We start from the raw sequence: 18,133 nt of genomic DNA, 5'->3' as shown, positions 1-18,133 counted from the left end.
TTATTGAAAGTATTACAGATGTCTCCTTTGTGTGTGTTTTTTCACCCCATTGACCTCCTCTTCCCAACATCTGCCTCTCCCAAGCCTTCACCACACTATTGTCTGTGTCCATGGGCTGTGCATATATGCATATAAGTTCCCCAGTTAATCTTTGCCCCTCCCCCACCTTCCCTCTGAAATTCATCAGTTTGTTCCATGGTTCTATGTCTCTGGGTCTATTTTGTTAGAACTTATTGGTGTGGCATTGGTTAATAAATGTATATAGGTTTCAAGTGCACAATTATATAATACATCATCTCTATATTGTATTGTGTGTTCACCACCGCAAGTAAAGTCTCCTTCCTTCACCATTTTTACCCCTCTTTTACCCTCTTTTAACCTCCCCACTCTTTCCCTCTGGTTATCACCATACTGTAGTCATGATTTTTTGTAAATGTATTTTTATTTATTACAGAGAGGAAGGGAGAGGGAGAGAGAGATAGAAACATCAATGATGAAAGAGAATCACTGATTAGCTGCCTTCAGCATGCCCCCCCTACTGGGGATGGAGCCTGCAACCTGGACATGCACCCTGACCAGGAATCAAACCAGGACTTCCTGGTTCACAGGTCAATGTTCAACCACTGAGCCATGCCAGCTGGGTTGTAGTCATGATTTTTAAAATTTTAATTTGAAACTCTTTATAGGTGCTTCAATACATTTTCTCCATCCCATAGAACCAGAGCTTCTACTCGGGTTATGAGCATGGTTGCTGTTGAAGACAAGATCATGCAATCTTCTAGTTTCACCCTTGAGTTAGAAGAGCTTGTCTCAGATCAATAGGAGGCCAGTAATGGTGGGTACCATGACCATGAGCCACATTGGAATCCAAGCTACTCCAGAGGATAGGGCTGTAAAGGCAAGAAAACCCCAAATACTTAGGTGTATGATTATTGCATTGGAAAAGGGTGGCGGTGTGGACATTGTTGTGGGAGCAGGAAAGTGTATTTCCTCCCTGAATCCAGTATCATTGTGCCTGAGATATCCTCACCCCAGACTGGCTCAGTCTCCCCAGATTACAATATAAAGAGTGCAGAAACCCATTGACGATTAATGGCTCAGCTGAGTCCTGTGCTTGCATGTCTGTGGGCCTGGGAAAGAATCGCTTTAGCATTGAGTAGGGCAGAGCTCCAGGTATAGACAGATGATCATTAGATGCACAGATGAACTTAGGAAATGAAGGACTACTTCCTGTTTCTCCACCTCATTAACCATTTGTACCAACTAGAAGGAAAAAAAGCGGGAAGGGAGAGAAGGGAATTAAAACAGAGGAGGAGAGGAGACAGCCAGGAGGAGAAGGAAGGAAGTACAAAATAATAAGGGAAAGACAATGAGTGATAAAATAGGGAAGGGAGATGCTTTTCTAGGATAATTTGGGCAGCTAAAAAGTGACAAGATAGGTTTAACTCTTCCAAAAAATTTATGTATTATTGTTTCCATCCTTGCTGCAAATGAGCAGTCACCCTCTTTTTTTATAAAGGACGGAGACTGTGTGTCTTCCTTTTCCTGAATCTCAGGAAAAAGTGTTGATGTAAAGGTGGTGATGGAGCTGCCCAGTCCACTTGTGGTCTCAAGGTCAGACACCAAACTTCACTTTGAGCCTGAGGTGACAGAAAAGCAGCAAATACAAAGAGACTAGAAGAGATATGACCATTTAGTTGGGAAGAATAAAGAACATATAGTTTCCATAATCCACCTGTAGCAGCAGAGATAGAGAAATCAGCACACATAGGGGGAAAGTAGACTGGGTCCCAGAAGACCATGAAAGAGCAATGTCCTTGGGGGGCCATGGTCCCTGATGACTGGGCATGACAGGGATCTCAGGTAAATGTTGGCAGCACAGGGATGAGTTATTCTAGAAGGAAATGTACCCAGAGTTCAGAGATGTGATTTCAGGGGTGTAGAGACTAAGAGAGACCTGAATGCTGGTGATAGCAATCCATGTTTATTAAGCAATCCCCCAAACTCCTAGTGTTTCTCAATTTGGAAAGACTTTGCATAATTTAGCTACCATTCACTGAAGACTTGTCAGGCACTGTGCTAGGTCATTTATATTGTCTCACTCAATCCTTACAACAACACGAGATAAGGACTATTATTTTGTCTGTAATTTAAGAGGAAAATTACTTAGAGAAGCTAAGTAACTTGCTTAGTTAGTAAGTGACATTCCCAGAATCAATTCCCAGGTGTCTGACTCCAAAACCCATAGACTTGCTACCCAATCTTAGCTTCCCCACTATGGGTTCTGTGTAGGCTTATAGAGATTCAGGAGTGATGCTCAAGTGAGTGAGTGGATTCTCCCAGGAGCTGGAGGAATCTTAAACACAAAACCCAGAATTTGTCTGCCTAAATTCACCAAAAACACAGCTGGGGAGAGCAGAGAGTCTCTATCTTAGGAAAAGGCTCTCACTCCTGTTCTCCGTCATGCTCATCTCTTTGGCCCTTCTTCTGTTGTTGATTTAGACTATCTACCAGAAACCTCTCATTGCACCTGCTCAACAATGTGTGGCCTATTCTCACACTTGCTCTGTTCTCTCTGGTCTCCCTGATTTCTCAGATTGTCCTACAGTTACCCTGGCCTCAGATTCCAAGACCATGCATTGTTAGAGCAGGCGAGGAGGTGACATCCTGTGCAACTGTCCTTGCGATAAGGACACTGATCTCCACAAAAATGAGGTGAGTTCATGGGGGGTGTTAGCAGAGCCGTGAGTAGAACCCGAGTCTCCCAGATGACTTTGGGATTCTCCATCAAATTCTGTGCCAGGAGAATTTGAAAGGGTCCCACACCTTTCTTCACTCAAGAGAAAACTAGTGACCCTTAACCCACCTCAGCTCCCTTAGGAATATTTCTTACCCAGTTTGCAGGGTGGAATGAAGTAGACTGTGTTATTGTTTCGGCTCACAGGATTGCTGGCTTCGCATCTGTAAAACTTGGAGGAGTTCTGAGGTATAACGGTGATATTAAGCACACCACCCTGGAGCTGTTCTGAAATAGGTCCTGAGTCCCCATACCAGGTGTAGTTGACAGACTGATTTCTGACCGTACATGACAGGATCAGATAACACCTGTTGTTCATTTCCTGTGTCTTCTCGATTGTTATGTTAGGCTTAGGTACACGATCTGAAAATGAGGAGGGTGTTATAAGATGAGACATTGGATTTATGCATTTGTGGGGCATTTATGCTGTGAAGGTTTAGCTAAAGATGTACAAACGAAGCTAGGAGTGACAAGTGCTGTGGGAATTGGAGTCATAGAGCAGAAGCCCCTCTAGAGGGAACTAGTGAGCAGCTTGGCCCTCTGGGAAGCTTCAGACTGGGAGAGGTTTAGGAGGAGGAGCTATGCACTCAGAAACAAAATGGATTCATGACAGTCTGTGGACCAGAAAGAACAACAGTGTGTTGGCAGACAGATCTGCTAGGGTCAGGGCTGGTATCCCAACTATTTGAACTGCTCAGGGCCCCTTCCCTAGCAATGGCCCTTAGTTGACACCTTGGTCTGTCTGTCCTCCAAAGACTTTTGGACTCAGATTCAGCATGAGTCCTGGGGTAAGAGATTCTGCCCTGCACATGGCAAGGCTCTTTTCTGGACTCTGGCAGAGCTACAGAGAAGAACCTCATGTAATCCCCAGCACCTGTCAGCAGAACTGTGTATGTTCACTTTGGTATCTCAGTGTCTAGGGCAGTGCCTGCCACATAGCAGGTATTCTAGAAGTATCTAATGAGTAGATGGATGGAGCAGTTGTAAGATAGAAAGGACAAAACACTAGCTCTGAACTGAGACCAGCCTGGACCCTGTACTTGGCTCTGGTGGAGTGACATTAGGCAAGATAATGGATGCCTTGAATTTCCTCCTCATTTGCAAAATGACATTGTCCCTGGGAAGGGGTTTTCTGCAGACTGTGTTATAAGCATGCTGAAGGTCACATCATCGCCACAGCTATGGTCCTGCTGCCAGACACGCGAAAACATAATCCCAGCATCTGTCCCTTCCTGTGCTAGGGTCACTTCGCTTGAAGTTCTCTTGGGGTTTTTTACTCTGGTCAAGGGTAAACCATCTGCAGAGTCATATTTCACAGGATTTAAATGTGGCAGAGAGTCATAGTTTGCCTGTGGGTTGTAAGTGTGTGGAGGGGCAGAGGGAGCTCTATCAGGCTGGTGTCCTGAACTCTAGACTCATCATCTCTCAGATTGCTCAACTCCCCTGCATGCTTCAGCTGATCAATTTTCATGCAATTCTCCCTCCACTTCCTGTGGTCTAACTTCATGTCCTGCAGACCTTCCTTATTTCTCATGGTCAGCAGCACAGCCCTGGGCACTTTGTGGGTGGGATTTATTGAATCAACTGGGGTAATCTGGTTCCAAGATGCCCCCTTTGAGCTATCAGAAATTCCTGGGCTGGACTAAAGGACAATTCTTCTTCTAGACACATCCTGAGGGTCTTATCTTCAGGCAGATGGACTGAAGCCAAACTAGATAGTGGATTTTAAAATATTCAGAAATTTTGCAAGCTGGTTGCGAAACCATTAGTAACTTAGAACTGGCTGTGGTGGGAGTATTAACTACGCAAACTGGTAAGTGATACAAATTTGGAGTTTTTTTTTCTAAACACTACTATAAAAGACTGAATATTTCCTGTTCTCAGGACCTCCTGAATTGGTAGGCCATGTGACAAGGGAGAAGTGAGCAAGAAGAGGAATCTAGCCTCTTAGAACTGGAACTATCAGGCTGGTAGGATCTAAATATATACAACATGTTTTATTTTCACTATTTTAGCATTTAAAAATTACCCACTTGGATTTTTATAGCATCCTAAAAGGTAGATGTAGTTATCCTTGTACTATGATGAGGAACTCAAGGCTCTGAGGTGCACACTTCTCCTGGATGTTTGCCCAGACTCTTTTCTCTAACTTCCTACCCCAGAAGGAACCATAGATTATAAAGAGGGAACTAGTGAGCAGCTTGGCCCTCTGGGAAGCTTCAGACTGGGAGAGGTTTAGGAGGAGGAGCTATGCACTCAGAAACAAAATGGGTTCCTGACAGTCTGTGGACCAGAAAGAGCAGCAGAGTGTTGGCAGACAGATCTGCTAGGGTCAGGTTTCTGCTTTATAACCTAACCCTTTTGGCCATTAATGTTTGGATCAGGCACACATACCTGAACCAAGTTGGGTTAATTAGCCTTTTTCTTTCTCCCTCTTCTCTTCTTTACTTATCCATTTTATTTTCTCAGAGGGAAAAAGAAGGGAAAAGGTCAGTATGTATATTGGAAATGATAGATTGCAAATGACTAATGCATAGCAAAATCAGCCATCAAATAAGCAGTCCCCAATGATGGGGGTCACCAAAGCCCAAGGAGGCTCAGTCTCCTGCAGACAAAAATGTGGGGGAGAAATCAGGAAGAGAATAAATAAATACATGCTTTCTTGCCCTTGCTCCCCATAAATTTAAGGTTTCACACAAAGCTTTGGTTTCCAGCAGTAAAGATGGAGTTACATTCATCTGTCTCCTAAACAATCTTGTGGCTACTTTGACATAAGTTTCTTGTACCTGCATAAAATTCCCGAGTGACTTGGATATACATTCATCTCCCCTTTCTTGGTCTCCCAACCCCACTTTCAAAATGGAAGGCCCCATTATTGCTCCTCTCTACTTGAACATTAGAGGTTAAAGTACTCCTGATCCATCTCCATATAGCAATCTAAGTGTTTGGCATTAATCACATATCAAGAAATGGTCTTGACTCAGGAGTTTGGGATCAAGAAATGGAGTATTCTTAGCTTCTTCAAGCTTTTTGCATATATATAACTTCAGAGTTGAGGACCTCAGCCAGTATGGCTCTGAGGTTGAGTGTTGATTTATGAACCAGGAGGTCATGGTTCCATTCCTGGTCAGGGCACAAGCCCGGGTTGTGGGCTCAATCCCCAGTGTGGGGTGTGCAAGAGGCAGCCAATCAGTGATTCTCTTCCATCATTGATGTTTCTATATCTTTCTCCCTCTCCCTTCTTTTCTGAAATCAATTAAAAATATATATATTTTAAAAAGAGTTGGGGAGACATTAACTGGGGGAGCTATTTTGTGGGGCTGGATAAAAGAGGAGTCAAGTTTTTAGGACAGAATATCTGGTCCAAAATAGGAAACAGGGGAAGGATAATAAAAAGAGAGGATAGTTTATTCAATAACTAGTGTTTAAAAAACTGGACAGATACATGCAAAAGAACTGAAATTAGATCACCTACTTACATCATACATAACAATAACCTCAAAATGGATTAAAGACTTAAATGTAAAATTCAAAACCATAAAACTAGAAGAAAACATAGGCAAGATTTCAAATATTTCTCTATCAATATTTTTTTCCAACATAGCTCCTCAGATGAGGGGAACAACATTAAAAAATTAAAAAGTGGTACTATATCAAACTAAGAAGTTTTTCACAGCAAGGGAAACTATCAACAAAATGACAAGACAACTTACTGAATGGGAGAAGATATTCACCCATGGTACATCTGATAACGGGTAAATATTTAAAATTTCTAAAGAACTCATACAACTCAACACCAGAAAAACAATCCAATTAAAACATGGGCAGAAGATCTAAATAGACATTTCTCCAAAAAGGATACACAGATGACCAATAGACGTATGAAAAGATGCTCAACATCACTAATCATTGGAGAAATACAAATCAAAACCACAATGACATACCACCTCACACCTGTCAGAAAAGCTATCATCAAATATCAACAAGCAACCAGTGTTGGTGAGGACCTAGAGTAAGAGAGCCCTCATGCACTATTGGTAGGAATGCAGACCAATGCAACCACTATAGAAAACAGAATGGAGTTTCCTCAAAAAATTGCAAATGGAACTATGGCCTAGCAATTCCCCTTCTAGATATATATCCAAAGAAACCCAAAACAATGATTTGAAAGAATATATCCACCCCTTTGTTTATTGCAGCATTATTTACAATAGCTAAGATATGAAAGCAACCCATGTCTATCAATAGATGAGTGGATAAAAAATTTGTGGTACATATATGAGATGGAATATTACTCGGCCATAAAGTAGAATGAAATCTTACCATTTGTGATAGCATGGATAGATCTAGAGGGTAGTATGCTCAGGAAATAAATCAGTCAGAGAAAGACAAATACCATATGATATCACATTTGTGGAATCTAAAGAACAAAATAAATGAGCAAATAAAATAGAAACACACTTATAGATATGGAAAACAAACTGACAAAGGCTAGTAGGGAGGGATGTTGGGGATGCGGACAATAGGTGATAGATTAAGAAGTACTAATTGGTAGTTACAACATAGGGAATATAGGTAATAACTATATATGGTGCCAGGTGGGCACTTGAATTATCAGAGGGATCACTTACTAACTTATATCCGCTGGGCCAATACCCGAAATTAACATAAGGAGGTGTTGAAAGTAAGCTGTAATCAAAAAATAAAATTTAATATCTGGCCAGTTTGGCTCAGTGGATAGAGCATTGGCCTGGAAGATCCTGGTTTCGATGTCGGTTAAGGGCCTATGCTCGGATTTCGAGCTCCATCCCCAGTAAGGGGTGTGCAGGAGGCAGCTGGTCAGTGATTCTCTCTCTTCATTGATGTTTCTATCTCTCTTTCCCTCTCCCAAATCAATAAAAATATCTTTTAAAAATAAAAAAGTAATAATAAAATAAAGGAAGCTTACTTTGCTTAAGCCCTAACTGGCGTGGCTCAGTGGATAGAGCGCCATCCTGTGGACTCAAGGGTTCCCAGGTTCGATTCCGGTCAAGGGCATGTACCTTGGTTGTGGACACATTCCCAGTAGGAGGTGTGCAGGAGGCAGCTGATCGATGATTCTAACTCTCTATCCCTCTCCCTTCCTCTCTGTAAAAAAATCAATAAAATATAATTAAGCTCCTGGCCTGTGTTTCTCCGTGGTTAGAACATCAGCCCACACACCAAAGGGTGTTGGGTTTGATTCCCAGTCAAAGGCACATCCTTGGGTTGGAGGTTTGATTCCCCCAGCACCAATAAGGTGCATGCGGGAGGCAACCAAACAATGTGTTTCTCTCACATTGTTCTCTCTCCCTCTCTCTTTTCTCTCTCTTTCTCTGTCTCTGTCCCTGTCTCTGTCTCTCTCTCCTTTTCACTCACTAAAAATCAATGGAAAAAATATCCTGAGGTTAGAATAAATAAGTAAATATTGGAGAAGAAACCTGAAAGTGGCCCTGGCCGGTATTGCTCAATTGATTGAGCGTAGTCCCATGCGCCAAAGGTCACTGGTTGGATTCCCATTGGAGGCACATGTAGAAGGGAGTCCAATCAATGTTTCTCTCTCACATCAATGTTTCTCTCTCTCTCTCTCTCTCTCTCTGTATATATATAAAAACACAAAAAACAAAACAACAAAACAAAATACCTGAAAGTTTATTTTATTTATTTATTTATTTATTTTTTAAATATATTTTATTGATTTTTTTTTACAGAGAAGAAGGGAGAGAGATAGAGAGCTAGAAACGTTGATGAGAGATAAACATCAACCATCTGCCTCTTGCACACTTCCCACCGGGGATGTGCTCACAACCAAGGTACATGCCCTTGACTGGAATTGAACCTGGGACCTTTCAGTCCACAGGCCGATGCTCTACCACTGAGCCAAACCGGTTTCGGCTGAAAGTTTAAAAAGTAGAAGAAAAAAAAAAAGTTGAAGTGCATAAGATGGGTCATCCACACAGCTTGTGCAGTTGGCAATCTGGAAAAGTGGGACAAGGAGCAGTTTTCCAAGGGACCAAATAAATAAATAAAATGGTATTGACCCAGAATGGGGATGGGAATGAGCTTAGGAATAGCTGGTCTGCAACTAGTTTCCCAACCACCCCTTTGCCTATCATCACAACCCATTGCCTGGGACAGTTCTCAGAACCCTATCCCAAGAGTGGGTTATGAAGACAAAGGAAAAACTCTGCCTTGCCTGAGATGCCCTCCCAACTTTGTGAGTTGGGTCTATCAGTCTGGTCTCAAGCTTAATCTGTTTCACTCTGGCACAAGAAATGGTATTATTACATACCCTTCTTTAAAAGAAAAACGATTTCCCTATCCAGGTCACTTTTCAAGCTAGAACTTCTGGGGCTGAAGACTCAGAGCATATAGGGAGGGGTGTCCCCCAAAGCCCTCACATGCATTTGGATAGAGAGTGGTTGGAGTTCCTTTGCCTCTCCCCTCCCTGCCTACCCTCCAAGAAGGAAGAGGGGGAGATGCTGTGGACTCCAGACTGAGATACATAGCAGTGCCAGCTGCCCCCTACCCACCCTGTTTCTACTTTCTTCATCCCACCTGCTCATTGACATTTCCTGATCACAGAAGAATACCCCACACACACTGTGGGCTCAATGCTGGGCCTCTGGGAATGGATCATTGCTACGGATCTCTTTCTCTTCCTCCTGTAAGTAGGCTGGCTTTCCCTGTGATCTGGGGGCCTGCTGGGCCTTCAGTGGACAGGAGGCCACCATATGGCCAATGCTCTGGCAGAAGTGGCCCATTGTGGGCTGGGGTGGCAGCTTACATTCCTTGGCATGATGGTCTATCTAGACCTCCACAGTTGGAGCACCTGTCCCTTTGACTTGCACTTCTGCACGTTCTGCCCTCTTGGCCTCCTCTCACTCCCAATACAGGATACCCACCCAGAACTGGTGACTCAGTTCCAGGCAGAAGTAAGTTGGTGGACTTTCTTTATTATTATTATTATTATTATTATTATTATTATTTAATATGTTTTATTGATTTTTTACAGAGAGGAAGATGGTAGAGAGTCAGAAACATCCATGATAGAGAAACACAGATCAGCTGCCTCCTGCACACACCCTACTGGGGATGTGCCCACAACCAAGGTACATGCCCTTGACCAGAATTGAACCTGGAACCCTTCAGTCTGCAGGCTGATGCTCTATCCACTAAGCAAAACCGGTTTTGGCCCTTTTTTTATTATTTTAAAAAAATAAATACTTTTAAAGAGAGGAAGGAAGAGAGAAAGCGAAACATTGATTTGAGAGAAGAAAATCAACTAGTTGCCTCATATATACACCCAACCCCTAACCTAGGTATGTGCCCCGATGGCCAGATAAAGAGCTTCACTAAAAAAAAAAAAAAAAAAAAAAAGCTAAAGGAGTTCATCACCCCCAAACCAGAATTATATGAATTGCTGAAGGGGGTTCTTTCAGAAAAGAAAGTAAATAAAGATAAAAACTATGAACAACAAATACGTAACTATCAACAAGTCAATCTAAAAACCAAGGGAATTTAAAAAAAAATCTAATGAACAATATTAACTGGTGAATATAATAGAATCAGATGTATGGAAGGGGAGTGAACTGACGATTCTCGGGGAAAAGGGGAGAGAGGAGTGTGGGAAGAGACTGAACATAAACTGTGCACCTATGGATGAGGACAATGTGGGGTGGGGAAAGGGCAGAAGGTGGGGTGGGAACCTGGTGGAGGGGAGCAATGGAGGGGGGGTGGGTAATGAGGAATATTTGTAATAATATGAACAATAAAGATTTATTTAAAAAAAAAAAAAAAAAGAAGAAGAAATTTACCTAATATGGGCACAGCAATGTTAAAATATTTCTCCAAGGTCACATAATTAGTAAATGGCCAGAGTTTTTAACCCAGGAATGTCTGATTCCAGTAATAATGTCTGATTCCAGTAATAATGTCTGATTCCAGTAATAATTAACCCAGGAATGTCTTTATTCCACGTATACTGGTTAAGCTGGAGCTATGAGGAGAAGTTGTTGGCCCATACATTCAGAAAGATTAAAAACTCCCTCTCCTTAATATTCTACTCCATCTTTTATCTCTTCTATATTTTTCCTTAGGTCTGATAAAGTCTTTGTTTAAATATATTGCTAAAATGAGCTCAGAACTTATCGAAGGAGAAAATCAAGAGGATAGATAGGTAACCACCTCTATTGTTTTTCTTCCTTTTAAATCTTAGACTCATTAACATCAGAAGAGGTGTTAAATGTCCCAAGACTATCAATTTGGACTCTTGTCAGCCCAGGCTCATTCCCAAGTAGAATTGGCTTCAGGAGAAATAAATTAAGCCTGTCCTGAGGTTTTTCTCTCCTCGTCCCAAGAGAGCCCCATGATTACCAGGAAGCCTCCCACTGGTCCATCCAGGGGCCCAGAATGGGGACTTGCCCCTGGGTTCCCTAAACTCACCAAACACTTTCAATGGGATGCTCCATTCCTCTTCAAACGTAGACGTCAACATCACCTTCAGGATGTAGGTGCTGCTGTCTTCTTTCTGGACATCATAGATGTGGAGTGTGCCATTTTGAAGATCAAGTGTCACTCTGTCCTTAAACTTAGTTTTGTAGTACTTAGGAGTAGGCTGGTTGGTCTCCCATTCTAGAATTTTCTGGTTGGTAGTGTAAAACCAGGTGAGACGTAGGTAGTTCTCAGACAAATTGGAGATTTGAAGACTCACATTGCTGCCAGAGAGCGCGAATTTTTTATCTGCTAATTGACCTGCTAGTGAGACAGAGAAGGCAGAGATGCCTGGGCTTGTAGGTCAGGGAAGAAGGAAGGAATTTCTGCTTACAGCCTGGACCTGAGAGGGCAGGGCGGGGTGAGGATAAACTCCTGACTCCACTGTGGGGCAGGGCAGAGCTATCCTCCATTTTGTGTAACTGGACCCTAGCCCTCACCCAACCAATCAGGGTCAGCCAAAGCAGTGACATCACCACCGGAGTAAAACCCCAGGGCTTGGTGAAATTTGCTCTCTTCCGCCATGCTGTCGGTGTGAGTGGGACAGAGCCCATGCTAACATGGAAGAGGCTCTTTTGTTTATTGCATTGGACTTGGCTCCTTGGTGGTCCTTGGGGATCATGAAGTCTGGGCATAATAGACCCATGATCAGGAATTCAATGAAAGTTGGAGATTGGGAAGTGGGCTTGACGACAGGAAATGTTGCTTATAATCCATTCAGTTCTGCCTCAGGTGATAAAGAAAAAGGACACTGAGGTTGGCTCAGCAGATTTTTCAAAATAAAATAATGACAAGTCATCTCCTCTCTGGGCCTGTGTTCCCTACTGGTTCGATTAGTTTCCCAGCAGTAGGTGTGGAGAGAAACAAGGTTTAAAGTGGATGGAAGACAGAGATAATTAGTGGCAAAGCATAATAAAAGCGTGAACACATTTCAGTACCAATATTTTATGCTGCTTTGCTGGCTTTAGTGATACTGGTAGTATTTGTAAGTTTTTTAAAACTTGTGACACACTGGGATTTCTTTCCTTATCCTAACTAAATTTATTTTTATTCTTATACATACAGTTTGTTCTTTCTTATATGGGGGTACCCCAAATTGTATAAACCTCAGCTGTAAAAACTCAGGTTTGGTTAAGTTGGAGAAAAAAAAAAATGATACCTACAAGATGCAAGGTAAAAGGAGGTCTGTTGACTCTTTTTGTAGATGGGGAGAAGTAAATACTGTACATATATATAGATTAATTGACTTCAGTCAATGAAGGACTGCATATACACCAGTGGTCCATCTACATATATAGAAGCCAAATATGGACCCTGGGATGGGGTGGGAACCGGGTGGAGGGGTGCAGAGGGAAGTGGAGGGAAAGAGGGACATCTGTAATAATCTGAACAATAAAGATAATCAATCATCAATCAATTATCCCCTGGAACCTCCCCTAAAATCTCCACCCTTAAAATCCTTAGGATGGAGGGCCCAGTACCCTGTCTTCCAAGAAGCACACCCTCACCTTTCTCTTCCCTCTCTCCTCCTCCCAGGCATTACCTTCCTCACTCCCAAGCTCCAAGGGCCCTACCTTTACCTCCTTAACATGTTTCCTAAGCCCATTTCTTCTACAAATTATTTTTCCTACCTCTGTGATTTTTCTAAATAAATGTTCTCTTATAATTTGAGTCTTGACTCTGAATCCTTTCCTAGCCAGAACTCAAGTAACAAGGTCGCTGAACACCATGCAGATCCGGTCTGACCCCACCCTATCTAACACCAGCTCGTTCCCTCCCACTGCTGCCAACACTTCCTTTTATTCAAAATTTGGAAACTACTAGTACTTCACAGAATGCAAACCACGGGACTAAAAGGGGGCCTACTTTCTTTCTTTTTTTTTTTTTAATATATTTTTATTGATTTTGTACAGAGAGGGAGGGAGAGAGATAGAAAGTTAGAAACACCGATGAGAGAGAGTCATCGACCAGCTGCCTCTTGCACACCCCCTACTGGGGATATGCCTGCAACCAAGGTACATGTCCTTGACCGGAATTGAACCCGGGACCTTTCAGTCCCCAAGCCGACGCTCTATCCACTGAGCCAAACCGGTTTCGGCAGGGGGCCTACTTTCTTATGGCCCCCTGGAGAAAAAAGATGGAACTCAGGTTGAGTCACACCCCACGTCCTCATTTCCGTCCCACCAGTGCACAATTATAGACAGACAATCTGTGGAAAATACCTTGAATGCTGGTCTCCAAGAAGCAATGAGGCAGTAGAAGCTGGAGAGCTAGACACCACTTCAACCCTTCGGAGTCCATGCTTCTCTCCAGAGCTTCCGGTATGTGCAGTCTGGGTAGTGTTCAATGAATAGCCTGCGGCTAGGAAAAAAAAAACAACAAAAAAAACCCGACTTCCCTTCGCACTAGCTTATGGGTAAGGGCTTGAAAATAGGAAGTACTATAGGTTTACCTTCTTTACATCTGAGAACCCAGTGGCAGTTTTAATTTTAGTTCATCTGTTTGATAGAATGGATTTATAATCTAATTGGAGGCCCAATGCATAACATTTGTGCATAGGTAGGGCTCCTGGCGGCTTCCGGCCACGGACCTGGGCCTCCCCTCGTTCTGCGCTGCCTTTTTGTGGTCCGCGCATGTCACAGAAAGTGGTTGAGCTCCCAGTCGAGTTCCTGGTTGATTGAGCTCCAGCCCCGAGGGGACAATTTGCCTTGTATTAGATAGGATAGATAGAGCAGCTGAATTAATCTGAAAAGTAATCATATTATCTTAAATCTTAGAACACAGATACTCCTGTGAATAGGGGATTAAGTTTTTCTTAAAGTTTCCTTTTCAAGGCCTGTGCAAAGCAATTGAAGTGGTGACTCAGCTGTGAATCCAGCAAACAGAACCCACAAGCATAGCCAGGCCAACCCACCAGGAGTTAAAACGTCATCTCATCGCCTGGGGGTCCATAGCTGACATCGGTGGACCCCCAGGCCTGCATGTAGCTGCATTCCTTACCCTAGTCCCTTTCCCTTTAACCAGTGCACAATTATAGGCAACCTTTTGGGCCACATCCTGGACTTCTGTTTGTTTGTGGGTGCTCACTAGCAACCGCACCTGGCAGCCTTCTCAATAAATACCTAATATGATTCAACCCTGCCTTCCTTATTGAACACAGCGACAAGCAGCCCGAACCCAACCGGGGAAAGGGGGTGTCTCAGGGTTTCCTGCTAACACTCTGTGGTTATTTGAGGTCTCTTGGGTATGCAGGCCTTCCCTGAGTTAGTCAGGTTAGCATGTGACCCTTTTTCACCCACACATCTCCCTTTTGATAATAAATCAACCCAAAGGATGAATTGATGATCAAACTTTGGTTGGATAATGGAGTCCCATGGTGCCAGGAAGGCTCATTCCCAGGAAGTCTCAGTGCTAGCATGTCTTGCTGAACAGAGTGGACCACTGGGGATGGGATAAGACCAGAGCCTTAGATGGCATTCAAGGATGAATTACTATTATTCAAAATAAAAGGCAGGTAAATGAGAAGCAGTCATATCCTATATGTCTCTTTAAAAAAGTATTCTGAGTACTTGCAACTCTGAATTGTCTCTCCCAGGAGGTCATGGTTCAATTCCAGTCAGGACATATGCGCGGGATTGTGGGATCGATCCCGGTGTGGGGAGTGAGTGAGAAAGTTGATCAATGATTCTCATCATTGATGTTTCTATCTCTCTCTTCCTCTCCCTTCCTCTCTGAAATCAATAAAAACATATTTTTAAAAAAAACATATCCTTGAGGGAGGATTAAAATATATTTATATATTAGCTAATTTTACTAGGGCTTACTAGAAGGTAGTCCTTGTGCTATTTTAATATGGATTATCTCATTTAATACTTACAGTCACCTGAACTAAGAACTATGAATATCTCCATTTCCCAGATGAGAAAACTGAGGCATGGAACATTAAAGTCACCTTGCCCAAGGCCAAATTTCCCAGTCCATTGGGATTGGTGGAGGTTCCGCAGTTATGGGTACAAGACCTGGGGTGCTTCGGACTCCTCTGCTCTCTTTCTGTCTGTCCTGCTTTCTACAATACATTTCAGAACTTATGAAACTGGGCTAGGTCAGCTCTAGACATCTGGGTAAGTACCCAAACTCAATGCAGCCTGCAAAACCCCCTTCTCTCTATCCTTTGTAGTCACTCTAGAATAGCTCTTTAAAGTTAAAACCTGCTTTCATACCCATTCATAGTTTTGCTCCCACAATAACCCATGACATAGGCATGAGAAGGCAGTTTTATTCTAAGTTTACACGTGAAGAAATTATGAACCATAGGAGTGAGATGACTTCATTAAAACTACTCTGTGTCCTACCCAGTTTTGGCTTAGTGGATAGAGGGTCTCAGGTTCAATTCCAGTCAGGGGCACATGCCAGAGTTGTGGGCTCGACCCCAGTAGGGGGCATGCAGGAGGCAGTTAATCAATGATTCTCTCTCATCATTGATGTTTCTATCTCTCTCTCTCCTCTCCCTTCCTCTCTGAAATCCATAATTACACACACACACACACACACACACACACACAATGGACGATACAAGTCGTGTTTGTGACAAATGAGGAGCAGCAGGTTCTGGTCCTGGGCTCTCCACCACTGTATTTGAGGTAGGTCTTTGGGTGTTTGGGTCAGTGTGTTGGGTATAGTCACATCACGCCCTGTTTTGGGCACAGAAAAAGGGTAACCTTCTTCCAGAGTCCCTTTTCCCAAAGACATGCAGCATGATTGGTGAGACTGGGAGAGAGAAGATGTGAGAGAAGGGCATAGAAACTAGTAGGTACACTAGAGATGTGTGAGGAATAATAATAGAAGAATGAAAAGTTTTATTTGCCTATGAGTTATTGCTTAGCCAATAACTCATAGGCAAATAACGAAACAGAAAATGACCATAGGTGTGAATAGGCAAGATGACTAAGCAGTTCTGGGCCTTTCCAGGGACATTTCTTTTTTCTTTAAAAAACAAACAAATGTATACATAAACATCCACAAACAGAAACAGAAATGATGAGAGAGAATCATTTACAGCTTTTCTCCTGCACGCTCCACCCTGGGGTCGGGCCTGCAACTTATAAACCATAGGAGTGAGATGACTTGCAGTAGCAGATCCCACATTAAAACTACTCTGTGCCCTAACCCAGTTTTGTGCCCTGACTGGGAATAGAACCATTGTTACAGAAAACCGAAGAAGAACAAAGCAATACTTAGATGGAGTTACATTTATTATGCGTGGGTAAGGAGGAAAATGTATCTCAAATTCTGGACCCCCATATGCAGGAACTCTCCCTAATTATATGATTTTACCTTCTTTGTCTCCTAAATATGGAGTGTTTCCGGGCCCTTTGTAAGTTCTTTTTTTTTTTTTTTTAAGTTTTATTTTTATTTATTGATTGATTGATTGATTGATTGATTTTTTACAGAGAGGAAGGGAGAGAGATAGAGAGCTAGAAACGTCGATGAGAGAGAAACATCGACCAGTTGCCTTTTGCACACCCACTACCGGGGATGTGCCCGCAACCAAGGTACATGCCCTTGACCGGAATCGAACCCGGGACCTTTCAGTCCGACGCTCTACCACTGAGCCAAACCGGTTTCGGCACCCTTTGCAAGTTCTTAAAGAGCCCGTATGTGCTGGGCCTTGAGACCTCAACCAGAGGCCTATAGGAAAGTTCAATAGCCTAGCTGAAGTGGGAGTAGTCTTAGCAAGCAAGAATTCACAGAAGCCAATCAGCACGGTTAAAATTTCAAACAGCAGTTTTCATATTAGATGGATGCTTCACCATAATCTCCTGGTTCATTGCTCAGCGCTCAACCACTGAGACACAGCAGGTGGGCCCAAGGACTTTTTTTTTTTTTTATAGTAATATAAGTATTTCAGAATAAGTTGAAAGAAGATGTACAACATTCTCCTGAAGGTGTCTAAGAATTTTGTCAAATTTTGCTTAAAATATATTAGGGAGCCGGGACCGGTTTGACTCAGTGGATAGAGCGTCGGCCTGGGGACTAAAAGGTCCCGGGTTCGATTCCGGTCAAGGGCATGTACCTTGGTTGCAGGCACATCCCCAGTAGGGGGTGTGCAAGAGGCAGCTGATCGATGATTCTCATCGATGTTTCTAACTCTATCCCTCTCTCTTCCTCTCTGTGAAAAATCAATAAAATATATTATAAATAAATAAATAAATAAATAAATAAAATATATTAGGGAGAAAGGCTTCAAAATGTTCTCATACTTTGCTAGCTTTAAATGTAAAGTTCTCTATTTCATACTTTAATGTCATACTTGGTGAATTTATGAAGAAAAATTTAAATGATGATTGAGTGCAAAAATAACATAAGAAAAAGGCCTGCTGTGCTTGCTGTATGCCCACTTCCGCACAACATACCTCAATTATAATTGCTTTGAAAAAAGAAATAACTATTGAACAAGCTATTTTTAAAACGAGGTAAGTTGTACCAATACTAAATACTATGTTTTAAAGCAGGGGTGGGGAACCTTTTTTCTACCAAGGACTATTTGGATATTTATAACATCATTTTCAGGCCATATAAAATGACCAACTTAAAAATTAGCCTGCCGTATTTGGTCAAACATTTAATTAACTCACCCCTAAGGCCTGAGCAGGGCCAGACCAAATGTTTTTGTGGGCCTTATATGGTCCCCACCCCTGCTTTAAAGCAACAAGCATTTCTCACTTTGAGATGAGACAGATTTTCTCCCTGAAATATACCGTGTTTCCCCGAAAATAAGACATCCTCCGAAAATAAGACCTACTTACAGGTTTCCTTCTGAGTGAA

At 42.5% G+C, this 18,133-nt stretch overlaps 1 protein-coding gene across 3 annotated transcripts in view; it reads right to left on the bottom strand.

Moving 5' to 3' along the window:
* Positions 1-429: 429 nt before the first annotated feature.
* Positions 430-18,133, bottom strand: part of CD48 (CD48 molecule) — a 48,021-nt gene continuing 30,317 nt past the window's right edge. Inside the window, exons 2-5 of one of the 3 annotated variants that reach the window (XM_084865928.1) lie at positions 13,531-13,669; positions 11,261-11,572; positions 2,894-3,160; positions 430-890 (exon numbers count right to left, since the gene is read on the bottom strand). In XM_084865928.1, coding sequence (XP_084722054.1) covers positions 811-890; positions 2,894-3,160; positions 11,261-11,572; positions 13,531-13,609 — 738 coding nt within the window. In that variant the 5' untranslated portion in view covers positions 13,610-13,669 and the 3' untranslated portion in view covers positions 430-810. Of the gene's footprint in view, positions 891-2,893; positions 3,161-11,260; positions 11,573-13,530; positions 14,111-18,133 lie in introns of those variants that run through there. The other 2 variants (XM_084865930.1, XM_084865929.1) reach the window with 2 other exon arrangements.

This window comes from Pipistrellus hanaki (assembly GCF_964339955.1).
Source record: "Pipistrellus hanaki genome assembly, chromosome: 18".
NCBI classification, from domain to species: Eukaryota; Metazoa; Chordata; class Mammalia; order Chiroptera; family Vespertilionidae; genus Pipistrellus; species Pipistrellus hanaki.
The sequence above is the reverse complement of the archived record's forward strand: the minus strand, read 5'-3'. Positions and strand labels throughout refer to the sequence as shown.